Source organism: Phoenix dactylifera, chromosome 1 (assembly GCF_051530095.1).
Source record: "Phoenix dactylifera cultivar Ajwa chromosome 1, Ajwa_hap1_PhDact_Kaust_v1.1, whole genome shotgun sequence".
In the NCBI taxonomy this organism is placed as follows: domain Eukaryota; kingdom Viridiplantae; phylum Streptophyta; class Magnoliopsida; order Arecales; family Arecaceae; genus Phoenix; species Phoenix dactylifera.
The window spans coordinates 49610809-49626956 of NC_143190.1; the positions used below are offsets into that span (position 1 = coordinate 49610809).

Sequence of the window (16148 nt, forward strand, 5' to 3'; positions counted from 1 at the left end):
GGATCGGTTGTTAAACAACCAGTCAATAAGGATTAAACGGTCAATAAATGGACCGCCATTAATTATCCCTTCTTTTTTCCAGTTCTCTGAGTGATAGAAATGTTCGCCAGCCATTTCATTGATTATTGAAATAATAATGGAACACAGCAGAGCAGAAATCTTGAGCAGCACACCGAGACGGAGAGTTCTATGAAGCACGGAAAAAAAAGAACATGGATGGAAAGAGCCCCCTGAAAGAAAAAACTAAATTTGGTCGCACACCACCGTTCCATATTCTCTTCATTTGGAGCGTCAGGACTTTTGGATCGTCAAACCATTCACTCTCTTGGCATCCATGGCCACATGTTCTCCAGCCTTATTGCTGCAAAGCGGCTCCTTGGTCTGGTGCGGTATCAACTTCTTCTCCCTGCATATCTGAATGGCAGCATCAAACATGTCCTCCATGGAGTACCGAAACTTGAAGCCGAGGTCTATGAGTTTCTTCGAGGAGAAGCACACCCGTCCGATTCCATCATCAATCCCCTCAAACCTACAAGAATAATTTTATTTCAGTACCACCTTTCCCATGGAGGAAAATATAGAACTGGTGGTCCTTCAGAGTGACATCAGTGAATGCACCTGTTATGTTATAGATATTATAAAGCCGCAACCGCATATTTGGGAACATGCGGTGGCTGCACGCGAGGCTTGGCGTAGGTTTGCTACAGTTTTATTTTCCCCTCAAGAGAGTACACTTAAAGCATAAAAAAGGTAAAAATATTTTTCTATTTCCCTGATTTTTTTCCTGTTTATTTTTAGTTGTATTTAATTAATTAATTATCTTATTGCTGGTTTCTAGGAGCTTTGCTGGTTTTGGATCGATTGAAGTTCGGGCTGATGAATTCTTGAGTTTATCAGCCCTTGGTTAAATATTCAGCATATTTTATTATTTTTCTTTTTGGTGCAAAATAATTATGCTATTTTTTCATTAGGTTTTTGTCCATGCTAGCTTCAGATTTTGTTGCCAATAAATTATTTAAGTGACATGCTCAGCATTTCATGGAATGAAAATATTTTATTTAGATATCGTATTTTATTTATATATTAAAAGAAAAGTGGTGGCTGATGGTTAGGAGATATTTGTTTGTAGCTTTTTTCTCGTAGTTTAAGCTTTTATAGAATAGATTTTGCTTTTACATAATAGATATCTCTTATTTATTATCTTTATTGGTAGGATATGCTATGATAAAGATTCATTGTCAAGTTTGAAACCCTAGATTCGATCTAAGCATGCCCAAGATTCCTGGACCATAACAATTCACTAAATGGTAATATATTTACTAAATTTTGTGTTATTTGTAGCAGTTAATTATAGTAGCATACTGGCAAGAAGATGGTTGATTCACATGATGTATCAGAAAAATATATGTGACATGCAGGGTTTATTTGACTACAATGTACATGTCAATAACTCATATTTTTGGTACCAAAAAAATAACTCATATTTTCCTCTATGATGGTCCATACCTGATTCTATCTGGTTGCAAATGCTAAATGCTTGGTCATATGATTGTTTAGCAGAGTTGAAGACCATGGCTTCATAACAATGGTTTATATGTATGTTGTTTGACTTCCCATTATCACTGTCTACTATTTTTTTTCAGGTGGCAATGGTCCTTTTTTCAGAAGCAAGCAGAAATAATAATTTGGCATTCAATTGAAATCCTTAGGCAAATAACATCGTACAAGTCAAGCTTCAATTATTTCCACTAGCAGAATACTCAAATACGAAAGAATGTAGATCAATTAATGGCAAGTAAGATGTTGTGCTTTAAAATGGAGTGGATCCTACAGTTCGATAGCCTGTAAAATCCATTCCGAACTTCCATAACTTCTTGCCAATCTAGAAAAAATGATGTGTGAATATTCAGTGGTCACCTTAAGTTGACCTTTGAATAGAACTTTTCTTTGTTTATCGTAATATTTTGTTTTTAGAGTCTTAATTTTTCAGATTTTTCTCTACCAGCAAAATAAGTGATGTTTTATACAGACAAATGTATGGTGAACAGGTGTCCTAGAAAAGTAACTCTCAAAAGTCATCCTCTATTATACCTTAGAATTTGTCATTTCATATTTTATATAATGATATAGTATGATATTTTACAACAGATACATTAAATCTTGAATATATAAATTGACAGCCATCCCTAGTTGCTTTAATAATTACTGCCTGATGAAAATTTTGAATTGTTTGAGAATGCAAAACTGATTATTATATTCCTAGGTTAACAAACTCTCGTGCATAATGTATGGGCATTTGCTAGTTCTGTTAGTATAGCTGTATTGCTTAAACCAGTGCAACGAAGAGATCACTTACTTTTGGGGGATGCTGTACTGAGGATATCGCTCTTTCATCATTCTTGCAAGTTCATAGATGGTAACATCATGAGAAGAGCAAATGTATCTTCCATTTGCTTCTGGGTGCTCGAAGAGGAATATATGAGCAACGCATAGATCATCCAAGTGAACGAATTGGATTTGTTTTAAAATTGAGTAGTGAGCTTCATTTCCTGTTAAGATTCCATTGCAAGAGTTCAGTAATGATAAAATTTAATCTTCTTATGACAAGGGAGAACAAGTCATCCATTTTGTGAACAGAAGTAATTTCTGTATGAGTCAATCGTCAGTTTGCTCGTGCTTGCTGTTAATATGTCAAACGGATAAATTTCAGTTAAACACAATTAAACCTTGGTTCGGTTCTGAGCATGCTGGTTGTTCATCTAATGTTTAGGCTGGGGCTATGAAGGCAAAGTTATCTTCTAGGTTGTGTGGATGGTATAGCTTCTATTGCTAACAGAATATCTCATGAAGCAGAGTTTTTTTTTTTTTTTTGCAATTCAAATGTCATAATTCATTAGTAGCAGGAAGAAATGTACCTGTGATCAGTGATAGTGCAGTGATCAGACTGGGTGGCATTGATGAGCTGATGAACGGGCCAACAACAAGGGTTGGAATGATGCTGATAAAGTGAATGCCATTCTCCCTTGCAAATTCCCATGCAGCTTGTTCAGCTAGAGTTTTGGATACGAAGTACATCTGTATCACAAATAACGGCTCATTACCTTATCATACCCTCGCCCCTCCGTCCTAAGAAAACAAAGAAGAGTGCTCTTTGGATTTGCATGGAACATACACCAGGAACAACTGAATGAACTTTCAGGATTGGTATTTTATAAACAGGGCCTTTAGTCAGGTTTTGCTACTATGATTTGGCTTTCTGAACAAATTGATGGTAAATTATACTTAAATATCTCACAAAAAGAGTTCAACCATTTTTCTATTTCTTTTCTTTCCTTTCTTTTTTAGCTAAAGGGAAGGAGATCCTACAGACATTTCACAAATTACTTCACCTTTTACTTTTAAAAACTTTACAAATAACACCGACTGATATGTGTGGGAATTATCTGGATTGTTCCAGTTACTCTCACAAAAATTGCTCTAGTTCTCATAGATATCAAACTTCCATGACCAAAGCAAGCAGACCTATACTCTAGTGACTCAATGTGTTTTTCTGACACTGCTATTGATTCATAGTGATTCATAGCGACTCGTAGTGGTTCATAGTTTAGGGTGACATGATAGAAACACGCCAAAAACTGTAAGCACAGTTGGTTGGCACCTCACTCTTAGCTACTTGCTTTTAGGAGATCCAGGATGCAAATTTTAGGTATTGCAGAGAAAATAGAAATAACAATAGATACAGGGTCAAACTTGGTAGTATACCCATCCAGTCATCTTGACACGCCGGCAGAACTCGATGTCGCTCCATGAGCTCTCTTCATACTCTGAATGTTGGTGCTCTTGCACGTTCACAGTCCCAGCAGAGGAAGTGAAGATGACACGCTTTACTGTCCCAGCTTTCTTGCAAGACTTCATTATGCTCAATAGTCCCGTAACTGTGGGCTTAATCACTTCATTCTACAAGGAAAGGCATAATGTTACCATGGTGAAGGAAAAGAGAAAAGAAAGTTTAAAGAGACAAATCTGTGATGCAACCATAACATAATTATCTGATTTTTCCCCAAGCTGTAACTATCTGATGTCAAAGCATGGTATGCCATACCGTACCGAACTAGATAGTAACGAGCATACCATATCATACCGGTTTAGTACTGGTTTATGGTTCGGGAGGTGTATCGACGCTCAGTATGCTGCAGCGGCCCTTATACTAGGCGTATCGATATAGCAACAGAGTGGCACCGAGACAAGGCTGGGTACCGAGACGGCGTACCTTGGTCAGACTCTTAAATCCTCAGCCAATTGTATTATGTCTTATTGGAAATATTTATGCAGCACCACCTTTTATTTCCTTAATGTTAGTTTCAACATTTTATGAAAAGCAAGATCGGTAAGAATATTAGGGTTGAAAATGATAAAAATTTGGAATATCTAACTTTATTTTTAGTTGTGAAAATTTCAATCATCTAACAAATTAAGCACAAATGGAATGCCATGTAATCTCAATGTTTTGACATAAAACTTGTATGGATATTTTCAGACATTATATATTCATCTAAGGTTCAAATTTTCGGCAGTCCTAATTTGGTTTTGATCATGCACCGAGATATGTTGATTATGAACTCAATATAACTCTACCAAGTTGGCAATGTGCTCCCAATTTACCTGATTTTTAATCATGAGGGTGGTGAACCCCTCTTCCTCCTACCCAATGGACTGGAGCATTTCAATTGCTTTAGACCAGGTTCCCACATTATCATGCTTGAAACTTAGAGTTTACTCACCTCAGGGTCTTTGGACTCAAAATCCATAGGAGTGGCCACATGGAACACCCCACTGCATCCCTCAATCGCCTCATCGAAGCTACCTTCCTCATCAAGGTCTGCTTTCCAGATGGTGACTCGTTCGCTGGCCCCCGGAAGATCCAGTAGAGGCTGCGTCTTCTTTAGATTTGCTGTTGAATAGGGAAGCAAATTAATTTATTGTTAAAGATTGACAAAATTGATAGTTAGCAAAATTTATTTTCATATTGAGCTTCTACACATATGGAAGTTTGCTGCATGGTTAAGGCTTATTTTTGTGTCACACACCGGCATATGGAATGCTTTGTGGTTTGCAGAAGCCAAGCAAAATTACAGGGCCTTGCACCATCTTGCTTTTCTTCTCATAAAAACTAATGGGACAAGCCTATTGCTTGCACCATCCTACCTCTGAAAGCTGTTAAAAGATGGCTCATCAGATATCTTTCTTTCTTTCTTTCTTGTTTGTTTCTTCCTTTTTTTGAATCATTTAAGCTTCTAGGCATTTTGTAGGTATATAAGATGTGGAAAAATTCCTTGAAGACCATAATTCCTACAAAGATGAAGTGCCATCAGAGTGACATCTTTCCTTCATGGTGGACATTGAAATGGACATGAAACAATGAGATCTCGTGATAGCAACTCAAATTCATTCAGTCATCTAGTTTGGTTATGACAAATGTCGCATTTTACACCTACATTTTTTTTTCAAGGGAGAGACATTTTTGCTTTCTTTTATTTTCATATTATTACTAGATGAATTTAAACTACTTTGAAGCACCTACAAGGCATCAAGTTTGAAATACAAAGATAGGTGATATGCAAGATATAAACAAACTTTAGGCTACATGGGGCTCATTGATTATGCACTTTCATTTTTGTGAGTCAATCTATTGGTTGCTCCGCAATATTCAAAATTGGCAGTGTCTTTGGATGCATTATATGAGTCATCGTATTTTAAGCTTTTATATGATTTTCATGTAACAAGTAATTGTTGGTTTGCGATCGAACATCTTTACTTGCAATGAAAAGTATTGAATAAACTTTTCATTCTTCTAGTGATAACCTAAAAAATTCATCTTCCATGCTTCAAAAATACTATATTAAAGAAGGGGATATCGCAATCATCATTCAAAATTTAAAAAAATTAATACAACAGCTAAATATATTGAATGTGTTAGTTTTAATTACAAGCAATATTGTTTTTGCATTTTCTTCATTATTTTTTTTTTTGAGGACTGATGGGCGAAGCAAGACGCTTCCCCCAATTTGTATTTTCTTCATTAGCTCAATGATCCAGCCTCCCCTTTCCTCCAAAAAAAAAAGAAAAGTTTAACTAAGTACAGAAACAAAATATCTGATCGATGATTCCAAAAAAAAAAAAAAAAGAATCCACAAATTAGAAATGATAGAAGCTTTTTTGTCTTTGATTTGAATTCTTAAATAAGTTGGATCACCAATCGATCCTAAAATTTCAGACTCACTGCTCTGTCCAAGAATACAAGGAACCATCTTTTCAATTGGGCAATCAACATTTTTTTTCCTTCTTTGAAGGTAAATGGAGGAAGCCAAGTGCTTCCCCCAGAATTTGTTAATAATAATTCGGCAATCGGCAAAATTCATAATAATCAAAACAAAAACCTTCAAATTATCTGGACTCTTTACTATGATCACAAATATGCCGAAGCTCAATAAGCAATCAGATGCAAGAATGGGATGGCGAGCATATCATGCAGCTTTATGCTTACATATGTCATAAATCTATGAAAAAAAAAGAAAAGAAATTAAAAGCTAGTTGCAATAAAACAGTTGGTTTATAGAGGGAGGGAAGGAGCCCGAGATTCACTACTGACTTGGGTCTCTGACGGTGGCTCTGACGATGTATCCCTCCTCTAGAAGCCTCATAACGAGCCATGTTCCGATGAAACCGGAAGCTCCAGTCACCACCACTGGTCCCTTCGTCTCCATCCCTCTCTCTCTCTCGCTCTCTCTCTTTCTCTGGGACTGGTAGTCGCTGCGTCACCTATTCCTTTAGAAGCGTGTGCGCGCACATATATATGCACGCAAGGAACACGGAAGGGTAGGTGGCGGGTAGCTAGGAGTCAGCCCGTGCTGCCCCACAACGCAAGGGGTCCCTCTCACTTTCACTCTTCTCATTCTGGGGCAGGTGAAACGTGCATCGACCAGTCAAGATTTGGATATCCTAACACAGGGCTGGGCCCTTCAAACGACTGCTTGTATTCAGTTTTACTCATGATGTTTGTATTTTACCTTGAAATTCCTTGCTCCTGCAAGTGCAAATTTTTTCCTTTTTTTTTAGTACAACAGCAACTCACACATATCGAGTATAAGTGCAGATAACAAAATCAAAAAAAAAAAAAAAAGTATAAAGGATGAGGAACTGACATGTAGTCTATCCAGATGAATCCTTCTAAATGGTGAGCTGCAAATGAGGCCACTCAGTTAGCTACGCTATTCGTCTTCCTATAGATATGTATAGCCATAGACAGTCCACACTTGTCTAAGTGCCTGCGAATATTGTGGAGTAGCGATCTAGAAGTCTCCTGAACATATATGAGCATGAAAAGATCTTGGATAACCCAACACTGGGCCCTTCAAACGACTGCTTGTATTCAGTTTTACTTATGATGTTTGAATTTTGCATCGAAATTCCTTGCACTTATTTAGCTCCGTTTTTGCAAGATCAATTTTTTAATGCCCAATACCCCTCCGCTGCAGTGTTCCCCAATGCCCCAAGTATTTCCTCTACTATACTAGGAATCCAAGATCTGCTACTATGGAGTTCTACGAGCGTGCTTGATTTTTTTTTCCCTAGATGTAACTATGCTAAGGCAAAGGGCACGAACAGTAGAAGGCATGGTGGAATGGTCGGTATCAAACTGCTGGTCAAAGCCAAGATTGCTTGTTGTAAAATGTGGAGGCCTATCTACTCCCAAAAAAGAGAAGAGGAGCAGATAGACGCTGCATGAGGACAACTCCCCTGGGGCTCCACTTTCAGATGCCAGTGCATGCAGATCTGAAGAACTAAGCCCCAAACTACTCATAAATATAATACGTAAATTACATTTACAACCCTCGATAAATATGTATAAGAACAGATTTTACATATTAGGTCCTCACCACCTAAATTATTGGTGCAATAAATATAATAAATATAAGGGAAACTTGATGACCTAATAAAAATAATAAGAAAAAACTCTGATCAACATTTTTTACACCCAGTCCGCCAAGTATATTTTTTGTTTTTTTTTATTTTCGATCCTCCTAAAAGCATCAGGCATGGAATGGAGATGGATGGGGGAGGGACCGAAAATTAAAGAATCGGCCCACAGCCTCTTCTCGTCCACGCTGTTTCTACAGATGGAAAGATCTAAATATGTAATTCAAACCACAACATATTGCAACTTAGAGAGTGTAAAGTGAGGCATAGATGGGAACTAGAGCCGATCATAGGCTGGACCTCAAGCCTAAATTCTATTCATTTATAATTGAATTTCAGATCAAGCCTATTTAAAATTCGATTTTTTTAGTACCTAAGCTTCGCTCATGATTAGCCCTACAGAGAATTTCATTAATATTATGCTTGCAAGATGGTGTAATTTGCGAAAAAAGTTGAATATCAATCTCGCTACCAGGCTGCCCCTTTGCAACATTATTACAATTGCAATGTTGTAATTAAGGTAAATATAGACCAATTTCGTTCCATGTACAGTCAATCAAACCTTAGTTGATCTTAGTTGACAACGGCCGGCAGGTAGTTAGAGGATGGCGCTAGAAAAAGCTTTGGAAATCTGCGATAGCCTTGCGAGTATCTTGGCTCTCGTAACAAGTAGCTAGCTTTTTAATACTAGTTTCATTTTATTAGATTTTGTTACTGAAGAAATTTTAGTTGAGATGCTTTAAATCCTTTGCGTGAATGAATCAAGATGGAAAATGATAGATATAGCTGCGTAGGCGTTCCACTTGTCATAGAGATCGTTTTTAAAAAGTACAACGGTCAAGCTTGCCATGATACATTAAACGTTGACTGGTTGTCCATCATGGAGCCATCTATCCGTACCACCGAACCTTCTTTCTCGAACTAACCCCAATCTTGACCAACCTATTGACTTTCTCGAACTCCGTTTTCGCATGAACTTGCATGTAATTTGGGCAAGCATATCTTTCCTAAATGGAATGCCCTCAGAGTTCATGAACTGGACCGGCAGCCTTTGACGATGCAGAGAATAATAGCATTTACAATTTCTATTTGAGAAACCTTCTTAGGATGAGAATGAGCCGAGAAGCTCGCAAGCTGCTCGAGCTCGAGTCGGATCCAAGCTCGACTTGTCTCTGTTATTATCGAGCTCGAATAGCTTGAACAGTTTTTTGAATCGAGTTTGAGTAACAAAAATGCTCAATTTGAAAACTTGCGAGCCTAGTCAAATATATGTATTTTTAATAATATTATATTTTACTTATAACATATATTATTAATTTAATATTTTAAAATATAATATTATATAATATTTTTGTTTTAACCATGTTTTTTATTTATAACCTAGGCTTGAATTCAAAATCGAACTCGGGCTCGAGTATGGCTCGGTTAATATTGAAGTTGAGTCAAGTTGGTCTCGAGTATTACTTTTTTTTATTGAGTCAAGTTTAAGCTTGGATTTTGATGCTCGTCGATCTCGAGTCGAGCTTCGAGCCCGAGTATTTTGAACCGAGTCAAGCTCGAGACTCTAGCTACTCGACTTAGCTTAGCTTGATTGCTTAGCCTCATTTAATTGCCTGATTTTCATGGTAAAGACTAGGTATTCTATTGTCAATGTTTACCATAATTGCTCAATTCTAGGCACTAGCCCTTAATTTGAAAAAAAGGGCAAGTTTGGAGGGGGAAAAACTGGTGACCGGCTCATCTGATTAACTGGCAACACTGTGCAAGGACTCGCTTAGTTCTTTGCTAATCTCCTAGCTTGAACCATTTCTTTTATTTTTTTTTTTTTGAAGTTTACATATGATGTATATATTTATATTTTTGGAGTTTTTGGAGTTATAATGGATATTTCATTGTGTTTGATATTATGCATGTATTGGCCTTTTTTTTATATGATACCACTTCTGTTATGCGAGTTGGCACTTTAAAGCATCAGAAAGTTGGGTAACCTAGCAAGCGTCGCAAAGTTTTTTTTTTTTTTTTTTTCCGATAAAGAGGAAGACAAAGCCATCCGGCCTTTATTAAAAAAATAAAGTTTACAAAAATTATTTATAAAGAATTTGCAAGAAAAAAAAAGTAAGAATTTTTTTTTATAAAAGTTAGCGGTCTGTAAATAGACCTATTAAACTATTCAACTTGCTGAACAATCTCATAAGTGATTTGAAGGATTTCTGTATATTTAATGTGCAACTATATAGCTCTGCATCGTGATGTAAGTCAACCTTTTTCTAAAAAAATAGATCAGTGTCTCTCAATGTACGGCACCAATGCTGTAAGGTCATTTTCAAGTTTGAGATGAGAGTCAAGCAGCTTTTCTAAACTTTTAGAGTTCAGAATTCAGTTTAAGTCAAGGTTTGTTCCATCAGACTAAGAAAATTTGAAAGCCCGTGGTGCTTCCAGTTGAAGAAGGTTGATAAGATTTTTTGCAAAACACAATATACAGAACTTGATTTCTTTAAAAAAATTCGAGAATTTCGTTTCTTCTATATTTTCCTACATACAGCAGCAATCAACTGATCCGCAACTTTTCTCATTGATGATTGGAGTTTTTTGTTTCTCCATTTGGTCCATAAATCACTAATGCTGGTAGGCAATCCTCTCATATTTAGCTGCACTTTAATCATTGCCCATAAACTATAGGCAAATGCTGGTAGCGAGCGTCGCAAAGTCTCTGCAACCTTCTTGAAGCTTCAAAGTTTCGTCCGTTTATAAACTTTCCATTGCTTTAAAGCATCGCTTGCATAGCCGAAGCTTCTTCCATGCTTTTAGTTGCGTCGGCCATCGGCAATTTCTTTAAAAAAGTGTTGGACTTGGCCTATTTTCCTCTAGCGATATAGAAGTCAAATACCAGTCCGAGTACAGCTATTTAGCATTAATCTTCGTTTAACCTAGTTTCACATGATACTCCAAAGCTTTAGTTTTGGCAGGCAAGTTGGAATAATAGATGACATATAGATACATTGGAGTGCTACAGTTAATCAACCTTTTCCGACTAGGACTACAGATGACCTTCTCATGCAATATCTTGTCAGATACTCGCAACTCGCAAGTAAAACCTGGGTTAATGGAGTTCAGTCTAACGAGCAACTACACATGCTAGATGTTGAGCACGAGATTAAAAAGAAAAAGCACACCTTGTCGGGAGTTTTAATTTCGGCCGTTTTTTCCCCCACATATTTGATATAGATACTTCCTGCATCTGTTCTATAAAATGATTAATTATGCTCCTATCAAGATTAACCTAGCTCCAAAATCAAAAAAAAAAAAACAGGAAAAGTGATTTTTTTTTTTTTTGATGAGAAAATGGGAGGGGGAGGAAATCTCACTCGCGTAGCAGCTTCCACTGGGCCTCCCTTTACTAGGGAATGTTTGATATGGGTAGAAATTTTACACATACCCTTTCCGATCCGTAGAACACCCCACGTATGAGTACGTCACTCCAGCGCCATCTTAGTGCCAGCTGGATCAGATAGCACTTCCACCGAGCATGTCCAAGCGGGAGCATCCGGTCCCAATATTTAATCGACGTCCGCGCGTTTCAAATTTGGACCATGCCGATGAAAGCAAAGCTTCATTCCAACCGTGTCACCGTCTTGGTTTTTTTTTTTTTTTTTTTTTTTTTTTTTTTTTTTTGGCACCTATGGCTTGATCTGCTTTGCACACGTTGGGTTGGATTTGACGGATCAATTAATGTGAATGCCCGCGATCAACTCATGCTTAAAATAATGAAGTTTGTTTAAAGATGCATTGAATTGGGCAAAATGGAAGGAGTCGGAGGTCAACTTAAATTAACGTTAAAAAAGAGGAACGGAAGGCAGGGAAGTTACAACTCTTTTATACTTTGAGAAAGGGAGGAAGCAAGCTGAAGCCATTTTATTAGTAGTATGAAGTTACGCAAGAGGCTTAGGCCAAAAGACACGGAAAGAGAGCTCCGTGGTTCTTTGAAAAATAACTCAGATATATATATGTATATAAAGAGAATTTCCAGTTAGAAATTTGTTTCTAATTTCGTACCTTCTAACCTATGAATAGTGGTGTGATAAGTTCAGTGATTTAAGCTTATGAACTAAACAAGAGTATAAAATTGGTGGGTGCATGATTATGACCTCCTACCAAGGCACAACTAAACAATATCTAATTAATACTTTCCTCAAATCATAATTAAGATAAAAAAGAAGAGTTTTCATATCCAATTCTACCAACATAGAGTATAAGATCTTTTCTTATCCTTATTTACTAATTGACCACGATAAAGTTATTTTTATTTACGAGAAGCCTTTATGTTTATCTCCCATCGCCTACACTAAGCATGGCCCCTTTTAAGTTAACCAGGGATAGGAAATGTTTACCATGGATAAGAAAATAACCATCTTTGCTGCTCCTACTTTTAACTAAGAGAGCTCAAGTTGTATCTTTTGAACGAAAGAAAGAATGATTGTTTTTTTTCTGTAGCATCAACCATTGAATTGTACCTTGCACATCTTTCGGTGATTCAACGATTAATGTTGCAGGAAAAAAAAATCTCAAAAAAAAAAATTTCTCAAAAAAAAGATTTCTATCCTTTGCCAGAAACTTTTATACCTTCCTGCAGCCTGCACCATTTTCTTTATCTTTTTCAATTTAAACATGAAAATGGAAAAGGCCATTGATCCTGCTTTTATTTATAAGAATGTAAACAAAAGTGCTTTCTCATAAATTAAAAGAGATGTAAACACAAGTTTACCATCTTGTGATAGTCGTGACTCGGCATTCTAGGATTGTTTAGTAAGGTATCATTTCTTTACAGTATATGTCTATTTCATCAAAGCGTGTTAACAACAACGAGACAACGTCAAATGAGGCCAACCAAGTCAAAATACATCCCTTGGGAGCAGTTAAAACAATGCTTGCAAGATTAATCAATCCCATCGCAACGTGATCGATGACCATTTCAGCAAAATCCAAGCCTACAAATTCCAAGCTCTTCACCATTGATGCGTCCTCACCATCAGCACAACCAACACAAGACTGAGCACGCCAACTACCTTCTCCCTGGCCTTCCCTTCTTCCACGGAAATGTCCGGAGCTTCAAGCCATCAGAAGAGCAGACGAGGGTACCGTCGACTCCTTTCCCAGCAGTTCTCCTTCAACTTCGCCGAGAAGAGCGAACCGAAGGCTTCCACGACCAAGACGAAGACATCAAAGCGCAAGGACGTAAAAGCTCATCCTGTCATCAAAATTCTCGAAGCGCCGTCAAAGAAGTCTGTGACAAAGCCCGAGTTCTTGAGGTACTTGGAATACATGAGGGAGGCCGGGACTTGGGGTCCCGACTCAGACAGACCCGTGATCTATTTCAAGTAGTCTTTTCTTTTTATCCATTTGCTGTGTTCTGGGAGATGTATTCTTATATCATTTGCTCTTGAGGAATAAAATCTTGTATCAAAATTGTTGTTCTTTTATGATTTGTTATTATTACCCAGCCCATAAATTGTTTTTTTTCAAACAAAGAAAATTGAGATGGGTGATGCTTTCAATGTAAAAATTTTAATCCTAGTTCATGAAATGTTCCACTGTGGCTAGAAGTCCCATGCGTGCATGAGATCGATGGTGGAGATGCAGTGCTAAGATGGGATTTTCTTTTTCATTTTCTTTTTCTATTTTTCTGGGAGATGGTGACCAGGGTCACCCAGCACCATATCACGAAAATATATGAAAATAAAATGTCAAAGAATTTTTTTTTTTTCCTATGACGGATGAATCACATACTTCTAGTGTAAATATCTAAAAAAGCCAAAAAAAATATATATTTCAGAACACTCTAGATAGTTCCCTCTCACCAACCTAGAAAACTTCTTCAGAGAGGTATGCCACATACGATGCCACCTAATTCGCAGCTCTATTAACCTTCCTGTAAACATGCTTGGTCTGGAAGACAATATTACCATCTATTATGGTCTGAATATCCTGGAGTAGAGAATGGTAGCCACCCATGCCGCTGATAGATTATTTTTTTGCAGCTGTTTTGGACGGAGAGGAAACAAAACATAACTCACAAGTTTCTTTGAAACATTCTCAATCAAACATAAGAATGTTTCAATAAAATAATTACTTGCTAAGGGGCTATTGTCGATATTCCTGAGTTAACAAAGTCCATGCAATTGGTGTAGAATCCAAGGAATGAATGATGGAGCATAATAGAAAAGACAAGTGCCACGTATGAAAATACTTTTGTGCCCAAAGTCGGCCCATGACCAGCTCTACTTATGACTCAAATGACAATTAGATCTTCGCATGTATAGTTGTGTTGATAAAGGAATTATATTAGCTGCAACTGATCCGTTTCTTCCTACATGAGGGATGTATGAGATTGTATTTGATTAAGAGAACATCAGGTTCTGTGTTTCTTATTATGGAGAATTGGTTGAACCATATCCACCAACATAGCAATAAATCAATCCAATTACAAACTAACACACACAAAGATAGATATAAAAAAAATAGAAGGACAAAGAAAGTAATACATGTATGTGCATGTTGGTTCATGGATGGGCTGAAAATTTTACCAAGTTAACAAGAGATCTAATGTTCTTTGAGGGGATTAAGGATACGACCCTCACGCGGCTAGTCAAGTATAGAGCTGCTGGATTGCTAATTCTAGACAGGATATGACAAGGTAAGACTATTATTCTTTATTTTTTCTTTTTGATTTTTTACAGAATAACTTTTTTTTTTTAGAAGGTTGTACAAATCACTATTAATGAAATAGTCAAGGGATAAGGTAACAAGTTCACACGTAGGAAAGAACATGTGCTAATGGTTCTTAATTCTCGGCATAGTGATATTTGACATGGCACAAGGCCGGCCAGGTCACCTTGCTCCCCGTTCCTTCTTTCTTTTCTTTGGAGGGAACCCTCCGTGGTAAAAATAACCGCATGGCAAGAGCATTCATTTGAATATCAAAAAAAAAAATCATCTAAAAGAAACATGATGCTTGGGTAGCCAAGGATAGCAACATGATGGTTAATTTGGACTAGATTATACTAGAGTTAGCTTTTAAACTTCCCAAATCTGTTTTGATCCATTTATAATTGGATTCAAAAACACAAAAACATTCTTCGATTTATTTATCATATATGAAATATACATCCAACCCATCACCACGTTAAAGATTCGCTTGTTTAATAATTATTTAAAAATAAAAACAAAATAAGTTAAACATATGAGTATTTAACATTGGATATATGTTCAAATACATTGAGGTGCAGGAGAGGTTATTAAAGGGGAGAAGTAATAGGAAAAATCCTAATCTCATGGTTATCACTATTTTTCTCTTAAATATTTTTTTTTTCTAATTGTGAATATGCAGCTTTTCTAATCTTCTGAATCAAGCCACAACTGCGTTCCATCTCGTCCCATGCTTTTCTATAATGGAGGCTTATATTTTAAATGCTTGTCTGACTTATGATAAACTAAAAATTAGAGGGCAAATTTATAACATATTATTTAATGTTATAATAGTACATTATAATGCAAATAAGGATTCTTATTTTTACTTGTATAGCTTCTACAGATTAAAAAAAAAAACTATTTTTGAAAACTTAAACCTTTTGCATTAGCTTTCCATCTAAAAGATATTGTACAGTTTTTTCAAAAAAAAATAATTTAGTTAAGCAAACTGTGACTGAAAAATAACAAAATATTTTTAATTATTCTGTTATACTATTCTTATGATAAATGTTAGCATAGTGATTATTCTAATACCAAAACAATTGAAACAGTACTTTTCTGGAAAAAATAATATTGGCTACAACTGGTTTGTTTTAGTACGGCTTATATATTCTAGCTCCAAATAGATTTATTTTTATAGAACGAATAGATTGTACAACTCTAATATGAGGACATTCACGGAAGTCAAAGAATACAATAAAATAAAAAAGATGAATAATTTTGTGTCTGTCCTACAAACAACTACCAAAATGCTGAGCTATATAGGAGACGACTCAGGCCCTATTTGGGGGGAACTCTTGGAAGTAAAGCTGTTGGAAGTAGAGCTTTTTTAAAAAATTCTTTGCTGTTTGGTAACTACATTTTTAAAGTGTTGCGGTACTTTAACGTGTGTTTGGTAAACAAATTGAGAAAGTACTTTTGTATGA

General features: G+C 36.4%; 1 protein-coding gene across 1 annotated transcript; it reads right to left on the reverse strand.

Moving 5' to 3' along the window:
- Window positions 1-91: 91 nt before the first annotated feature.
- On the reverse strand, window positions 92-6838 carry DFR (dihydroflavonol 4-reductase). The gene is made up of 6 exons (XM_008799310.4): window positions 6650-6838; window positions 4782-4951; window positions 3763-3957; window positions 2916-3075; window positions 2357-2549; window positions 92-529 (listed from the first exon to the last, which is right to left on the reverse strand). Exons 1-6 carry the CDS (start codon window positions 6762-6764, stop codon window positions 292-294), a joined length of 1071 nt encoding a protein of 356 aa, XP_008797532.3. The 5' UTR covers window positions 6765-6838; the 3' UTR covers window positions 92-291.
- Between the last annotated feature and the right edge of the window lie 9310 nt (window positions 6839-16148).